General features: G+C 39.0%; 1 protein-coding gene across 6 annotated transcripts in view; it reads left to right on the plus strand.

Annotated features, from left to right (window-relative positions):
• Window positions 1-18,245, plus strand: part of TIAM2 (T cell lymphoma invasion and metastasis 2) — a 186,382-nt gene that overhangs the window by 146,694 nt on the left and 21,443 nt on the right. For all 6 annotated transcript variants that reach the window (XM_018077894.2, XM_018077892.2, XM_029962699.1 and 3 more), the window contains one exon: window positions 7,779-7,882. In XM_018077894.2, coding sequence (XP_017933383.1) covers window positions 7,779-7,882 — 104 coding nt within the window. The remainder of the gene's footprint in view (window positions 1-7,778; window positions 7,883-18,245) is intronic.

Here is an 18,245-nt window from a genome sequence, read left to right on the forward strand (position 1 = left end):
AGGAAGTGAGAGCCCTGTTTCCCTTTCAAGTGCCAGAGAACTACAAATAAGAAAAAGATTAGTTTTTGGCAGTGTAACCACTGGAGTTCTTAATGAATATCTGAGACAGAGTCAGCAAGCAGCTGGGGTGTAGGACAACTGTCAGGGCTCATCACCCACGTGCACTTGTGATATAAATATTCTCTTAGTAATAAACCTTCTTTGTGTGGATCTTTATATACCAGTTATTATGAAAGTTCAAGTATTGCTGGTGATAGACAAACCTAGGATGGGAGGGGATTTTGAGGCTTGGCATGTCCAATCTTCTGCTAGTTAAGGCTTTGGACAACTCTATTGATACATTTATCCTATTCGATTTTAAAATAGGGTAGACTGTTTGCATTCTTTGTGCCCAGGTAAGCCTGTTCCAGAAATTTGTTCATGTAATGGTTGAAAACCAGTCTTCTGATTGTCACCTTAGGCATATTCCTGGCCAGTGTTATGACTGATCAGTATCTGCTACCCTTGACCATTGCTTAAGTAGCTCTAGCTCCCAAGTACCTGTTGTTAACCCCTTTTTCACACTTCCACGCTTTTCTTCTCTCATGTTTCCAACTCATGAGTCATAGATTATAGAAGGAATTGTTCTTACTGATCCCTGAAACCTTGTTCTATGTGATTTCGTTCTAGAACTGCAGCTTCATCTTCAAGGTCATCCTGCATTTCCTTTATACATCTCCAGTCATGCTCTTAATTAATGCTGTATATTAACTTCAGATGATTAGAGTATTTAATTGGAGTACTTCCTATTGTACTTTATTTGCTGAGACAAATAATGAAAATATAAAGTAAAATTTGTCCTCAAAGTCACCTTGGACAGAATCTACAATCTAATTTACCAGGCCTAGAAGTTCATTCAGAGCAATCTATTGTTATCTTACTTGATAGCCAGTTTTGCCTTGTTTTAATTACTATCCTTTTCATTTTGCCTGAAAACTTCCCTTGGGATATTATAAAGGTTTCTTGTTTCTTTTTCTTTTTTTGACAAAGTTTTCCAGAAAGTCATCTTAGCCATACTGTATGTACATGATATTCCATTTATTTCCACATTTTTAATTTTCTCTCCTTGAATTGATTGTGAAAGCTTTAAGTTACTACATGGGTTGTAGATCTGTAGTTTCCAATGTTCCTTCTTTGAACATAGCTGTATAGCCTCATCCTCTTTTCCCCATCATCGGTTGAATAATTTATTAAAATCCATGTTCTTGAGTTTGAATTTTATATGCCAGGTTTTATATGTTGAGAGCTAAAGAAAGTTTAGTTCTCTGCTGAGCTGTGTGAGTGCAAATTGGCTTGCACCCACCTCAGACATGGACAATTTTTAGTCATTAACTGCTGTCCTGCCTTACTCACCCCCGTTGATTACAGACAGATTTCAGCCTGGTTCAGCCAAGTCCTATGGGATGAGCTTTACTGTGACCCTTGGAGTCTTTATCTATTTGTTGTAGTGAATGTTTGGTGATGTGATTAAGTGGAGCAGGTGAAGTCAGGAATACCAGGAAAGACTCACCGCTACTAGCTGTTAATCAGTCATCTTACTTTAGCTGAGACACACCTAGGTGCAGTTTCCTCACTTGAATCTGACAAAACATGTGACTTCATCTACCTCTCCCTCTCTCTCCTACCACTGAGGATAGTTATCAAGTCATGCACAGAACTGCAGCACCCAAGGGAATGGCCTGAAGCTGTGTCAGGGGAGGTTTAGGTTGGATATTAGAAAAAGGTTCTTCACCCAGAGAGTGGTTGGGTGCTGGAACAGGCTCCCCAGGGAAGTGGTCACAGCACCAAGCCTGACAGAGTTCCAGAAGTGTTTGGATGATACTCTAAGGCACATGGTGTGACTCTTGGGGATGGTCCTGTGCAGGGCCAGGAGTTGGACTCAATTATCCTTGTGGGTCCCTTCCAACCCAGCATATTCTGTGATTCTGTGAAAATGATGCCCTGCAGTGATCTTGGAGTTTCTCTTGGAGTGAGAGACGGAGTACATTTAATTTTTTTGTGTTGTCGTCTCCTGGAAGAGGTAGAAGGAATATTTGGTTCAATTTATCACTGTCATTAGAGTGGCAAGTGGAAACACACGCTCTTGCCATAGTTTGATAAAAGGGGTGGTTACACTACCTACTCAGTGCTTGACATTTAATAACACTTGACATGCTTGTGATGGTTATTTGTCGTTTTTTAAATCGGTGAGAGAAGTCTGAAACAGAGCAAATTCTGATGCATTATGAAAAAAGAATTATAAAAGAAACAGGATCCTTGGTTCCTACTCTCTCCTCATGATGAATCTGCCTTTGGAGTGAGCAGCTAAACTGGTAAGAACATTGCTAACTAGAAAGTATTAAGGGTTCTTCATTAGTTAAACAGAAAAGAGAGATAAGTGACATTTGCATTTGTTGATGGCTTCTTTATGGTAAGTGAATTGCCGGATGGTCCATGTTGATGTTTTCTGCTTGATTTCCTTTGGTTTCTTGGCTGGGATTGCAGCACAGATTATTATTGTCTCACACATCTGCTAGAGGATGCATTTCCATTGTACCTTGCTGCTCACAAACACATGAAAAACTTCCATATTCACCACTTGTACATGTATCGCTGCATCAACATGGAAAGAGACATTCCCTTAGGCATACAGAGCTCTTGGATATTTCTAACCAACTGTCCCATCTGTGTGCTCTGTGCCTACTTTTAGTTGAATGATGAGCAGCGAGGAGCATGACTTAGGAAGTATTCTTTCTTTCAGTTTTTAGTTGTTACATTATAACTTGTCTTAAATGATTGTGAGTAACTTATCTGCCTGCCAGCAAGGCACAGCATTACAGGAGTAGTAGCATTCTTTGGTGATACTCTTGGTAGCTAAAGGTGCTGAGCGGATTCTTAGTACTTGGTGGTTCATTGCTAGAAACCAAGAAAAAAGTTTATTATGCATTTCATGCAATGTAGTTAAGCTTTTCACATAATGGCTTTTTCCCCCTCTACTTTTCTGGGGATTCTAGTGTTTGTCTGAGGTTGCTACTCTTCTTGTTTTGAACAAGTGGATTGTTTTGGGTTTTTGTGGCAGATTTCTGGTAGCAGGGGGCTACAGAGATGGCTTCTCTGAGAAACTTCTAGAAGCTTCCCCTGTGTCTAATGGCTGGCACTGTCTCCAATATGGGACAACACTGGCCAAGGCTGAGCCCATCAGCAACAGTAGCTCCTCTGGATTAACATATTTAAGAAGGGGAAAAAAATCTTGCATGATTGCGGCTGGACAGAGGAGTGAGAATGTGCCAGAGAAACAACTCTGCAGACAGCAAGGTCAGTGAAGAAGGAAGGGAAGTGCTCCAGGTGTCGAAGCAGACCCTGCAGCCCATAGTGAAGACCACGGTGAGGCAGGTTGTTCCCCTGCAACCCATGGAGGTCCAAGGTGGAGGAGAGATCCACCTGCAGCCTGTGGGGAGGACTCCATGCCAGAGCAGGTAGATGCCTGAAGGAAGCTGTGACTCTATGGAAAGCCCACGCTGGAGCAGGTTTGCTGGCAGCACTTGTGACCACATGGGGAACCCACCCTGGAGCAGTTTGTTCCTGAAGGACTGCACACTATGGGAGGGACCCATGCTGGAGCAGTTTGTGAAGAACTGCAGCCCGTGGGAAGGGGTCATGCTGGAGAATTTCATGGAGGACCATCTCCCATGGGATGACCCAACACTGGAGCATGGGAAGAGTGTGGAGTCCTTCCCATGAGGAGAAAGAAGTGGCAGAAATGACATTGTGTGATGAACTGACCACAACCCCCATTCCCTGTCCCCATGCTGCTCAGGATGAGGAGGGAGAGAAAACTGGTAGTAAAGTTAAGCCTGGGAAGAAGGGAGGGATGGGGAGAAGGTGTATTTAAGTACTGGTTTTATTTCTCATTATCCTACTCCAATTTGATTAATACATTAAAGTAATTTTCCCAAGTCAAATCTGTTTTGCCCATGACTGCTGAGTGATCTCTCCCTGTCTTTATCTCAACCCAGGAGCCTTTCATTATATTTCTTTCCCCTACCCAGATGAAGAAGGGGGTGATAGAGCAGCTTTGGTGAGCACCTGGTGTCCAGCCAGAGTCAAACCACCACACTGACTTGGTATTTTAGCATCTGGAGACACTCGTATTTGCTAGACCAGAAGAAAGAATCTGCCTAAGAGGTTCCTGTATCCCAGATGGAAGTGGTAGACATTTTAATTCACCAAACATGAATGTGTGTGTGTGTAAACAGGACAGAGAGGTGTACTGCAGCAGAGAAAAAAATGTTAAAAAATTTAAACCATGTTTGGTTTAACTCATCATTATCAGTCCCATTTTTCTTCCAGACAGGTTTATCACAAGTATGTCAGTAGAATAAATCAAATGTGCTACTGTAATGGAGCTGCATGGGCAGATTTAGTCACAATATACTCACCATTTACTATACTGGAAAACTTTTCCAGCAATGTTTCCAGCAAAGTAGTCCATGGTTGCTATAAGTAGACAGATGTAATTTTGCCCATTTTTATAGCATTTGCTGTTGTGACATCAAAGATAGTCTGTGGCCCTTTTTAAAATAATAATAATTTAAAAAAAAAAAGCCAGGAAGTGCTGATTTGACCTTGAATTTGGATGATTTTTAGGAATATGTATCTCCTTGCATACTTTTGTGTGCTCATTCCCAGCAAAGATCCAGAATGTTATATAGTGAAACAAATTTGTGCTTGCATGATAACATTTTTCTTAATTCTGTGGATATTCTCTTCAGTTTTGTTGCCAGTTTTACCTGAAAGAATACTGGTTACCCAGCCTCTAAGATAACAGTTTCATATTATTATTGGTGAACATCTTTGATAATATGAATTCCATTGTAGAGTTAAATCCAAATTTGAATGTTTAAAGACAATACATTTTGTAGGGGTTGGCTTTCTTACTCCCTTCCACTTAGTACTAGAAGTAGAAAGAATTTAAATATTAAACTTGTTCCTGTGATTATGTCCTTAGGCTTTGCATTTGAAATTACTCATTCTCTAAGGTAATACTAATATTTTAGTATTTTAATATTTTAGTATTTCCCCCTTGTTTTTTTTTTTTTTTTTTAGTTATTCAGCTATGATGATGCTTCTGTGCTCTTTGGGAGTGGTTTGTAGGAGCAGATCCAAATGAAGTCTCCTTCTACTGCAAAAGAAGGAAGAAGAGACAGGATATGGATGCTAAACTGAACAACAAGCCATACATCCTTCCTTCCTTCCTTCCCTCCCCCTGTTAGTTCTGCATACAATGTGCAGCAGGATGTCTTTTTTCACTTTGGATCCTTTCCGTGTAACTTTTTTAACTTTTGCCATTTAAAATAACATTTACTGTTGGTTCCCCATCATCAGTAACTCGTTCTGCCAACAGCAAATGCTATAAAAATGGGCAAGACTATGTAGACCTACATCTACCAGTCCTGTAGATTACAAAGCAAAAACAAAGATGAGGGTGAAGGGAGGAAAAGACGGGTCATCTGGACAAAGCAATACAATATTCTGTTTGCCTACTTTCAGTGTGTTATCCTGATTTCTTCTGTTTATGTTGTCTGATGATCATTTTACCCTATTTTACTCTTCCCACATTTATGCTTTCTCCTGATTGCTCGTGTATGTTAGTTTTACTGCTTTGTAAAGGACAAATGTGTTTAATGGTCACTTTGTAAAATTGGGGAAAGGACATAAGGTTTTTTTCTTATTAGCTAGCTACCTGAGATCAAACTCTAGATCCTTTATGCTACAGTAAAATCTGTCTCAGGTGCATGTTGCTTGGAGGTATGGGGGAGAAGGGCATTAAAACCCAGAAGGCAAGTAAAAAGAGCACAACTGGGAAACAATAGGAAAAAATATCCTTTGCATCACCTTACCCTGAAGAAAATGTTACTTAAAAGTCACTTTAAGTTTTAGGGGTTGGCTTACCTTTTGTATACCCAGGAGTGACAGTAGTGGAGGTCAGTAGGCATTCATGTGTACTCATATACGGAAGAGAGACTCAAAATTACTTTAAAAGTCCAGAGGGAAGGAGAAAGTTATTCAGGCCTGGTGAAGGACAAGAGGTAAAAGCATAATAAAATAAACAGACAAGGCAGACTCTATGTTAAGGTTTTAAAGACAATCGATGGTTGTTTGGTGGGATTGTGTAAAATGCGTTTTTTCTGCAAAAGTGGTAATTCTTGGGGTATTGCATGTTATATAGGCTCTGAAATATCAGGAGCCACACATGACTCCAGGAGGAAAAGATAAAAGAATTCCCTCAAAAAAAGAGTTTGAGGGAAGAAAAGCCATGAGGCATTGGTTCTGCAAAGATAGGGAAATGAGAGAGTAGTCAAGTCTTTGGCATCTGTGTGGAAAGTGTCAGTCTTGATATTGAGCTCGACCTGGGCACCTTAATAACATATGGAAAAACAAAGTATCAGGATGACATCATGCTGAGTTACTTGCATGTCTTTCCCTGACTTTCATTTGGAGTCTGTCTACCATGTTTTTTCTTCCCAGAAAGTCTCTTCATGGGCTGCAAGCTACTCTTTTGGGCCTGAAATTTCCATTTCCCTCCCTTCTTCAGTCCATGTTGGTCAATTCTTGCCAAGAGGAGCTGGTCCTGCTCTGCATGGACAGGACAACAGCAACACCCAGGCAGATAGATTGTTGTCCTTCACAATTTCTTTATTGCTAGCTGTCATGATTTTACTGCAAGATGGGTGGTATTTGTTTTAATTACCATCTCAGTTGCTGGTGTCAGTAATTAAATGAGAATCTCAACTTTCACTTTCTATTTTTATTTCTATTTTATCATCTTAGGTTGCTTAAAATCCTCTTTTTTTTTTTTTTTTTTGGTGGCTCCTTTATGATTTTCAACTACATGGATTGAGAGTACTGCAGAAAAAAATTTCCACTTCTAAGAATTTTAGTTAGAATTGCCATGTAAACATCTCTTTGGCTTTTAAGCAGCCAATTGAGGAAACATAAAGAGAAAGAACATAATTTTTATATGAATTTTCACCACTGTTGGATAGATTTTGAGTTTACACATAAATGTAATTGAAAGGTACAGTTTGTCAGTAAGTACAGCCGGGCAGTGCTGCCTCTGGATTTACATTGTGCCAGCTGCTATGTAGATGGACTCCAAACTTAGTAAAGTTGCTAAACTATTGGTAAGAAGAAGTATTATGAACTGTGGTCTTTGTTCCAGGGCAAAATTATCTTTTCTTCTTAAAGCTTTAAGGGATTCAGGACTAAGTTGTGTTGTCTCAAACAATGGTGTGCTCAAGCAATGGTGTGCAGGAGAACTGCAGAGTGCATTTAATTATCTTCACTGGTTCTCTCAGCACAGACTGTGCTGATTATAGATAGTGCTCCTTCAAAGCAGCTTTTAGCTGTTAGGTTTACTTTGGTAGATCAGATACGCACATTGCTTCAGGCAGTCTCAGATGTCCAGCTGCTGTTTGGAAAGCAGTTTCCAAGCATAGTTGCTCCTTGCTTTGACCTCTTCTGCAAATTTGTGTTCCTTCTGGGTGTGGCATTTATTGCCATGGTCTAGTTGACATGGTAGTGTTAGGTCATGGATTTGATGGTCTCAGAGGTCTTTTCCAACCTTATTGATTCTATGATTCTCTTCCCCTATTGTAATTCTGCTAGACACTGAAAATATTTGCAGGTAAGAGCAAATACTTGTCCTGTTCCTGTCCTGTAACCCTCTAACTTATTTATTTGTTTTCTTTCGAATGCAGATTTTAGTAATGTGCCTGATGTCACATCCAGTTTGAAAAGGAGCAGTACTGATGGCACTCTGGACCAAGTGCCACACAGGGAGAAGACTGATCCACCTTTCAGGGTAAGAACATGTTGGACATAACAATCCTTATGAAGAAAAAGATAGTGTTGTAGTGTTAATGCTCTGCATTTTGTTGGAAAGAATTAGGGTTAATTCTTTCCACTAATTTGGAAAATTTTGTATGTATATTAACTGTACTTAGTGTTTTATTATCTTGAGGTCACCCTGACAAGTCAGCAAGATACAGCACAGCTGCTGCATCTCCAAGAGCAGTTTGACAGGGGAAAATGGCAAACAGGTAGAGAATTATCAGATTTATCTTTCTGTGTTCCTTGAACCCTGTTTCTGCAGAGAACACTAAAGCTGTTACAGCTTTCTAATTGATTCAGTTTGGTTTGTGTTTTCTTTTTGCTGATAATTCCAGGGCTTGCTGTTAAGATTGTATTGACCACAGCAATACTTATTTAATGTCAGTAATTTTAAACTGGACTGCAGACTTGAAGAGGTGCAGTGTTTGAGAGCGAGTGATTCCCACACTCTAATTTGGAGAACCTTTATATGTCTGCAATTACTGTTTGACTTCAGATGGAGTAACGGATGCTCAAACCTTCTCTCTGTCAGGACTTTGGAGGTTGAGGCAGGAAAGCACAAAGTTAGTGTCCACCTTCAAAGGCACTGCACTAGGAAGAGCAATTTTTCGTTCATTTTGCTCTGAGTCAGACAAATTGCAACCTGTGCCCAGCTCAAGTGCATATTGTTTGGAACCTCCCACAGCTAGCATGGGTAGTGTTTTCACGTTGGTGGCTGTGATTTTACCAGACACTGCCATTCTGACAACAGAAATGTTTTTTTTTTAAACTCTTTTGATGAGTTGATTGTATCTCCAAGCAAATTTGTGGTAACACTTGTGTTACACTCTTGCATAACAGGAATGGAGTTAGAGTTTTTATCGTTCTGGAATATATTACTGTCTCGTACAACATACTGGTTGTATGAAAAATTGGTGGAGATGAGGCAGAATGTAAAAACTCCTAAGACTGGAACAGGGAACATATATTGTGCCTCTAACCATACATACTGAGAGGAGCTATTCGTCTCTTACTTTTTGAATTACTTTGTAACCTACTTCAGTCCAATATAGGTGAGTTTATGCCATTTCTCTAGAAAATAAGGAGAAGCCTCGTGATTGTGGGTCTTCAGCCCATCTCCTGCTGCACAAGGGGATTCCCACAGAGATGATCTATATCCTGTATAACACACTGCTTATGCTTCCCAAAAGCCTTTGCAACCACACAAGAATAAACTGCCCCCCATGCACTGTGTGGAAATATATGGCTGACCTCCTGCTGGAGGGGAGTAGATTCTGGGGCATCAGCTTTGCTTTAGCAGAAGAACAAAGCCAATCCTGATCGTCTGTGTCAAATACACCAGATGCCAGAAAATGAGAGAGAGTTGAGGAGGACTTAAATACAGAGAGAACAATTTATGTACACTAGTTGTTGCTCTGAATGCACTAAATTTGCTTCAGTGCTTTGAATTACAGGCTGCAATTAAAGGTCAAAAAAAGAGGAGAAAACAGTCTATTCCCTATTCTCTCTCCAGCATCAAATCTGTCAACATCCAGCAGTTATTATGCTTTTGCATGATTTGCTGAAATAACTGCCCATGCTGTATTGCAGTTCACTTCTTGGGTTGACATGTGGGTCTGCTAGGGTCATTCTAAAAATTACCTGAGGCTGTCCTAGTTTTGTAGGTACAAGGGGGGAAAACAGCCCGGCAATCAGAGGCAGTCTGACTTGGACTGCAGCTGTAAAGGAGTCTGTGACAGCTCTACAATTTCTGCAAATGGTTTGAAATTGATTGCTGTCTTTCTGTTGGAAGGTGCCTATTACTGTCAGAGCTTTTTGTCTGACCCTTTTGATTTCTCCAATAGATGTAGAATTAAAAAAAACCCAAACCTAACAGTAAGTTTAGGTGGCTTATTTTGTATGTGCTTTTGTGATTGTGTGTAAAAGGAATTAAAATTATTTCTGTTTTCATAGCCATGATTTGGGACTGCTCACCAGATGCACAGTAGCTATTGCTAATAAAAGCTAGTTTGAGGAAACTGTGCAGCCTCGAAAAGCATAGCATCTGGATTTGGGTTTCTGGGGTTTTTTTCCTTTACCTTCTGTTTCCTGCATATGCTGACTTGACCTCCCACGCCTGCAGGACAACAGTAGTGCAGACACCTCAGCAGTAGGCAAGTAGGCGACGTTACAGGAGTGTGGGGGAGAGGAGATCTGTAAGCACAGCTCTGTGGAGGAGACGATTCTGAGCACAGCCTGGAACAACAGGCAGTTTGGGATTATTTCAGGGAGACACAGCTAGAAATGCTCACTTTCCAGTTGACAGCAACTGTAGATGTAATTTTTTGGCTCTGAGGGGCAGGCTCCTTTGAAGTTTGGTTGTCCTATAACATGTAAGTAAATAAAAAAAGTAGTCTTAAAGCTTTGGATTTAATGGTTGCATGTCTGATTTCTAGATTTCATGTTTCTCATTTTGAGCATTTTTGTTTCATTGTTTTTCACTATTTTCTTCATCTCATATAAAGCTAAGGTTAGGCATTATCTTCACTGAAAGACAGTAAGGCATTTCAGAAGTGCCTTGTAATCTCAAAGAAGTAAATGTTTTGCTGCATGTGAACTACATTCAAACATGCATCCGTTCAGTCTAATTAAGAGGGCAAGAGAGGATCATATCATTCCAGAAATAGAAGCTGTTCCTTAAGTTATAAAATATTATTAAAAACACATGGACATTGATAACTATCCCTTCCAGATGCTCATTAGTTCTGACAGCTCTGTATTCTCTGGGATACCCCATTTATACTTTAATACCTTTAACCTTATTTTCTGTTTTATTTAACAAAGATAGATATTATAACTCTAATACATTTTGTTGCAGTACATTTTCAAGCTGTGTTAAAATATTGTTTCTGTGGCAGCAGCATCTCATCCTTGCTATTGTTCTTCAGTATGTAGGTGTATTGTTGACAGAAGAATAGGTGATCTCAGAAAACTGAGAATTGAGTATGCCTGTCAGTGTAATTAAATTTAGTGGTGTTTAATCATTTTGAGAACTAATTGTCTGTGCTCCTAGTGCTCAGTTAAATCCTGGTATGTTGACAGTTGCCAAGAATCAAGCGCTCTGTACATCAAAGTAGCACAAAGTCGAATAAATGAAAAATGCAACTTTCCCTTTAGCTGCTCATGATTTCTAATTGCAAACTGTATTGGCTAGGAATGTTTTCTCCAGCCCACAGTTTATTTTAAGATGAAGTTTAATAGTCTGTTACTAACTTGCTTATCTTTACTTTGTATTTTCAGTATATTAAAAATGCCCTTTTATGAAAGACAAACATAGCTAAAATGTGAAATTTTACTATATAAGTAGTTATTATTCTAAGGTCTCTTGAACAAATGCTGTGATCTGACTTCCAGTTGTCCTGAATCTTTTGAATATCACCAGAGAGAGGTATTTCTGAAATCATATTAAATATTATAGACAGAAAGAAGCAACTTCATATAAATACATGTGTGAGAAGGAGTAGATGTATTTTCACTTTAAATATTTTACAGGTCATACGAAAAAAAGGTCATAAGAAAAAACCTTAAAGTATACTCTGCAAATATTTCACATCTTCATTATACTACCAGCTGTATCTTAGCGGTCTTTAAGAAACTCAAGAAACTCAGTAAAATTAGCTAGTCTGATGCTTTGTAATCGTGATAAAAATAATCAGTGAATGCGGAATGGTTTTATGGTAGCATCTTCAAAAATTAACATTGCAGATGCGTAAGTGGAAGCAACTGTGATGAGAAACCTTGAATGATAACAATAATTTGCTTTCTAAAGAATGGCCAACTAGTTTGATTTTGCAATGCTTTTGAAGTGGTGCTATATTTCTCTCAAACAATGAAGTAAAATTGATGCCAGGAATAAGCTGGGTATAGAAACTTAGGGAAATTGCCTTTGCTGTTGCCTCTTAAAGTAGTCACTTTGCTCTCAGAATGGATTATTGATCATACACCAATGTGTGTGTATGAAAACAAGTCTATCCATAACATCTCTTAATAAAAAATAAATAGAAAACTCTATACACTGCAGAGACAAAAAGTGAACTTTTTTCCCCCCTTGGGAATACCATTCTTAATGCAATTAACAGAAGTTATGGTTAAAATTCCTGAACACCTTTCCCTAGCTTAAGCTTATTCAGATTATCTCAATCACCTTCCTCTTCTGTTCTACGACTGTGTTCACTTTCTCTTCATCTGGTAAGAAAATAGGAATTCATGCAAGTCTGATCAGCAGAGTTCATGGCACCTTTGGCAAACGCAAATCTGCATCTCCTGCAGGATGGAGCATTTTCATCAAAGCTTTCAGCTTTTCATAGGGATGAGGTGCAGGTCAATATAATGGCCCTGCTTGAAATGTCCGTATTGATAGATATAGGGGGAAAAAAAGAAGGTAGCAAAAAACATATGCTTGTGTGTTTCGGAAGTCTGATTTTTGGATCTTTGAGTTTCCTGTGTCAAATCATCCCTCCAGTGCTTTTGAAACTTGTGTATTCTGTTTATTGTGATGCCAGTTGTGGACATTCCTGCATTTGCCAGACAGGAGCATTTGCCAGTGCAGTGAGAAGTACATGTTTCCATGGAGTCTGCATGCCTTGGACCATGGCAAGAAATCTGGATTTCCCTGCGTGAATCTCCCTGCACGCAGTGCCGCTTCTCATGACAAGGAGCCAATGTGCAAATGTACCTGACCTGGCAACTCTTGAGGGTTTTTTTCAAGCCCTTCCAATCTAAAGTATATGTGCAATTGAGAAACTCACTTGCATGTCTGATGGTGCCCAAGAGGTGTGAATCCAGAGCAAGAGACTGGATCAGAAAGCAAACCCATCTCCCGAGTTCTACATCATTCAAGCTTCCCGAAACAGTGCTTTCAATAGATGCAAAATACATGTGTCATGGTTTCTAAAAAGAAATCCCTCTGTTACCTATTAGCTGATTTCACACAGATATTTCTGTAACGAAAATCAGCAAGTATTGTAAAGAGTTTGATGCATTTTGTGATTTTGGCCTCTTGTACATACAGCATAGCAAAGTACTGGAGAGATGGTTTTCATAAGTTGAAGAAATTAATATTTTGTCCTCAAACTGTCTAAAACTGATTTCAAAACCCCTTCATTAGCTGCAGCACTCCATCCATTGACTTCTTATGCAGATAGAATAATTTAAGGGCAAAAGTCCTAAGGTATAATATACATTCCTAAGGTATAATATACATTCAGGCCTAGGTTCAAAGCTGGATGAAAGACTGGGTATCCCATTGCTGGTCTGTCTAAATGCTGAATTGTTAACGGTTTGATTTTGGTGAGAGGAAGGGGGCAACTGTGACAGTTGTCATGGAATGGTAGGGGTAGAAAGTAGTTAGTAATTATTACACATACAGTGCAATCCCAACAGAAAATTTATACAATTGTTCAGTTTTCGTGGATGATTTGAATGGTATTTTATCTTCCAGAGGAATGCAAGTGGATGCTAGGAATGATTTATTCCTCTGATTTATTACCTAGAAAACATTATATGGTGTAAACTGTAGCAGATGTGCTGTGGAGTAGTTCAAGGCACCCTTATTCAAAACACACCCAACAGTCTTTTATTGGCACTGTCGGTAAATGTAATCCTATATATTATCTGAATCATATATATTTTATATAATATATATTATATATGTTGTGGCTCATTTATTTATTTTGGTCTGATGAAGACACTCCCACTCTCAGAAATGAGTTTGGGATCATCAGTCTGAGTGCATGTATATAAGCAGTGGATAATTGTCTTCTAGTGTGTAGATGTCAAGAAATGTTTATTCTTTCCCACCAAAGTTAACCAGTTTCCTAGTATGACTTTTCAGTGAGAAAGTTAAAGATTTAACAAAGTATACTGAACTAGAAGGAAGATTTGCAACTATATGGTGCATAAAACATAAAACCTGACAAGTATAATTGGTACCTTGATTACATTTGGAATGGTGTGGTTATGTATATATATCTACATGTGTCTGCTAGATTTCAGAGCTGTATTTCTCTCCATTTGGTATAAGTGGCATCATTCTTGCTAGCCAGTTAGTGAACCCTACCACCAGAATATCCCTTAAGAAACATTAGCATTGAAATAAAACAGTGGGAAACTAAAAAAAAAACAACAACAAACAAAAAACCAAAAGAAAACAAAACAAAAAAAACCTAAAAAAAGTGTACGTGGAGTAATTTTGTTAAGCAGATTGTAAAAATTAAAAATCTTGGAAAGTGAATGTTATTACTAATCAAGTAAACGCCAACTGTTTAGCTACATTGAAAGAAAGCCCAGCAGAAATGACCAGAAGCTCACCAGAGCCCCAAATCTATGTCTTACATGGAGGCAATTCCAGTTAAACATGATAGCTTCTCATTAGCTCTATTTTGCATTGCCCAGGCAGTTCCCACTTGCACAGCGTGTTATTAATTGCGGGAGAACTGCCTCTCTGAAGGTTATTCAGCATCCATAGGACATTGAGGATCTTTCCTTTATTTTAATCGTGAGAACTTCTCTTTAGCAGTTGATGAGATCCAAAAGCTTGGGGAGTAGTCTGCAATTAACATCCTTTTTTTTGTTCTTTGTTGGAGAAGGATTAACAACATGGTACTCTCAAAATCATGTATGGCCTCTGCAATCCAAGTGTCATTTTCTTCCAGATGTGACATGGATTTAGGGAGTCTTAGAGCTAACATGGGAAAATAGCAAGTTTCTCAGCAGTGGTTTCCTTGATTCATTTGTGCCTGGAGGGTACAGTTCTGCATCAAAAGCATGACAGAAGCCTGTGGGGAGCTCTGCTAATTATTGTGCTTCCCTTGCAGATAGCTTCCCTTGCAGATAGCCCAGCTTGTGGTGAGCCAAACCAGAGTTGCTGGGTCCAGCAGTGTGGAGCTGCTGCCAGACCCCTGCTGTCTTCATGTGCCTTTTGAGAAGGGTATCAGTGATATGAGTGAAACTATAGCCTGTTAGAAGTCCATAATAATTTTTCTAATTAATCTAGGTTTCAGTATATTTATCTATCACTCAGAGAAGGCACCAGAACTGATGGACTATAGGTTACCGAAAACTTGCTATAAGCCTACCAGTGAGTGCTACTGCCCAGTCCTTTTTCACTTTGTTGCATTAATCCTATAGTTCTGCATCCCTACAGATGGCCCAAAATACAAATATAGGAGTTGCCTGTCTTGGCTAACAGAGTCAAGGAGCTTCAAGATCATAAAGTATGGAAGGTGCTATATCTAATGTGAACTTGTAAGCAGACATCAGGTCATGCTGTAGATGGAGACCTGCATGCACAATTACTCGTAGGGAGGCACAAAAACAGTAGGAAAGAAGACCAAATGGAGACTGTGCAGTTCTTGCATGCAGAGCTGTGACCTTGTGGGGCTCTGTTTTATGCTATTACATTCAGACACTGGGGTCTAGGAGGGAGCTGGTATTTGTTGTCTTTCCTCTGACTGAAGGAAACGTCCTCTCAAAAGTACTGACACAGTTTTTGGTGTATAACATGCAGATGGTTTTGATCAGGAAAAGAAATTGTGTTGTGTTGATGCTTGCAAATTAAGGAAGCCAGTGGGAGATGACTTATAATGCAGCTTTTCTTTGTAGTCGTCTGGGAAAAATCCATAAGTCTTACCTGCAGGTGAAAAGGGAATCATATGACAACAGTCCTGAATCATTACAACAGGATATGGTTAGCAGTGGCTCTCGAGACGCCTGTGACTTCATTGATGAAGGGCAGGAAGCTGCCTGGGAGTCCACCACCCTGGGCCTCCAAAAGCAGCCCCCGTCACCTGCAGTGCAGGATATGACGGCAGCGTTTCACTTTGCAATGAAAGGCAGAGATATCTAATCACACTTCTGACACACACAGGGAACTGGGTATCCTCTCTGCCAGCTGCAGAATATTTGGAGAGCTTTTTTAAATTTAATCAAGATACTGTTCAGTTACAGTGCTGACAGTAACATATGTGTTTTTTCCTTGCAATGCAAAAGCATTTAAGCCGATTTTTAATGCATGCCGGGGTATGTGATGTGTCCAGCAGTTACCCATAGGACACAAAGTCACTTCTAAGTTGCAGAAAGTTTCAATAAAGGATTTCAGACAAATACTGCATCCTGGGTACCATCATACACTTTGATGAAGCTTTGATTCCTATTTTGATCTGTCAGGAACATGTAATGATAAAGGTAGACCTGAAATGCCAAAATTGAAAAAAAATCTGCTACCTGCAAAATCCAAGATAACAAAAAGACACCTGAAAGGATGGAAGAGGGAGGAGAATTATAAAAAACTAAGGGGTCAGTTAAGTCAGATGCACAGGGAGGTTCCACCAGATTTTCATGTTTCATTACCTGTTGCCTCTTTACTTGTTAACATACTGTGGGCAGACATAGACATCCTCTCACATGGTATTTATTTCCTTCTGTGACAGCAGAATCCTTTTGTAGTAGCTAAACAAAGCCTTGTGAAAACCAGGGGAGAGGTTGATGTGGAGTTCAGAGAATCTATATTTGTCTTTACAGGGGAGTTATTGCATCTTTTAACATTTGAAATGCAATATGCTGGCTACTAACAAGAATAGATACTAGTTGCCTTCTCTGCCTCCAAAGGTTGCACACTACAAAACTGTATTGTGAAACATGAGTGCAACTGCAAAGATAATGTTGCCATAGTTTCTAATTCAACACTTGAGAAAAGTTTTTGCATTCAGCACGAAACACTTTGAGTGAGAATGTTACAAACAATATTTAAGATGCTTAAAATTAGAAATAAAACAGGAATTCATTTTAAACATTTGGAATGCTAACTAATACTTTTTAGCACTGGAATTTATAAGGAAGTGTCTTCACTGTGGTCAATTATGCTTTGAAAATAGATTTTGAAGGCGTTTAAAACCCATGTTATTAGTATAATAAGCATGACAGGAAAATATTCTGAAAAATCATCCACCCACAGTTATAAAAAGTAAAAAACAGAGTCTCTCTAGACCACTGTAGAGATCTGGAGACCAGCTGTATTAAGCCTGAGCTTATAATGCTTGGGGACCACTAATGTCGCAGAGCTCCTGCTGATCCAGGGTATGTATGTACATATTATATATATATTTATAGATGTATGTGTGTGTGTGCTCGCGTGTGCGTGTGTGTATACATATATATGTTGTGTATACGAATTATGCTTCTGTGTCACCAGATGTTACAATGTGCTCAGTTGTCCTAGAGGCAAGCCACCGTTTCCTTTTATTCAATGTGAGCAAAATTAGCCTTTTACCTTCATGCATTAAGGGCAAAAGCAGGATGGGAAATGAACTTTATGCAGATAAGCACACCTACACGTATCAGGACAATAGAGGGAAGCCTGCGTTATAGAGGATGTTACTGTTATGGTAACTATCAAGCCTGGTGCCACTGAAATGGAAAGATGAAAACCAGATGTCTGTATAGGGAATGTGTGTTACTGAAAGTACACAGGAATAAACAACAAGGCTATGTCATTTTTCCAGTGATCTTAAAAATATTTCAAGGTGATGGATAATTTTACATGTAAATTTTACATAGGAGAGATTTTTGAAAAGGGCTTGAGTATTTATTGTGTGCTTCTAGAGAACGAAGGCTAAAGAAAACACTTTCATTCATTTGGTTTATTCTAGTTTATGTTGTTCCCTTTTTTGATTTGTCCAAGTTCCTCAATAGGAGTTGGAAAGATTACTAAAACATAATTGTCTTTTTTCTAATGAATACACATTTTAAAAAAGCTGTTAATTGGTAACATCTTTTAGCTGGCATATGGCTAGCTAATAATGCAGGCTTAATTAGCAAATCTGGGGAAAGAATAACTTCCTAATATGGAATAAAAAAGACCTGTCATTGTTTTTCATCAAATCGATGATATGGCTTGGACCTGAAATTTAGCAACCTTTTTTTTTTCCCAGTCCCAGTGGATGAACTCTGTTTTAACAGGTATCTGTTACAAAGACAGAGTTTGAAAGTGCCACAACTAATGCAGATAGGAAAGGAGGAAACAGTACTTTTCCAGAAAGTATAGTCATATATTTAATAAACATAGATCTAGTGATCTGTCCTGTGTTATTTTAAAATGCCATATGCAGTACTGTAAGTCTTTAATTTCCACAGACTACTTATTTTTTATTTTTTTTTCTTCAGACTTGCTCTTTGGATCCCTAGAGTCTGTGGACTACTGCAAAGGCAACCACTAGTGGTGTATAAGAACAGTATCCTTGTACATGTTACAAAATAGTCCCTGTAACTGGGATTTCTAAACCAGGCTGTACATCCCA

The sequence above is a fragment of the Manacus vitellinus genome, unplaced genomic scaffold (genome assembly GCF_001715985.3).
Source record: "Manacus vitellinus isolate BGI_N305 unplaced genomic scaffold, ASM171598v3 scaffold_4_pilon, whole genome shotgun sequence".
Classification (NCBI taxonomy): domain Eukaryota; kingdom Metazoa; phylum Chordata; class Aves; order Passeriformes; family Pipridae; genus Manacus; species Manacus vitellinus.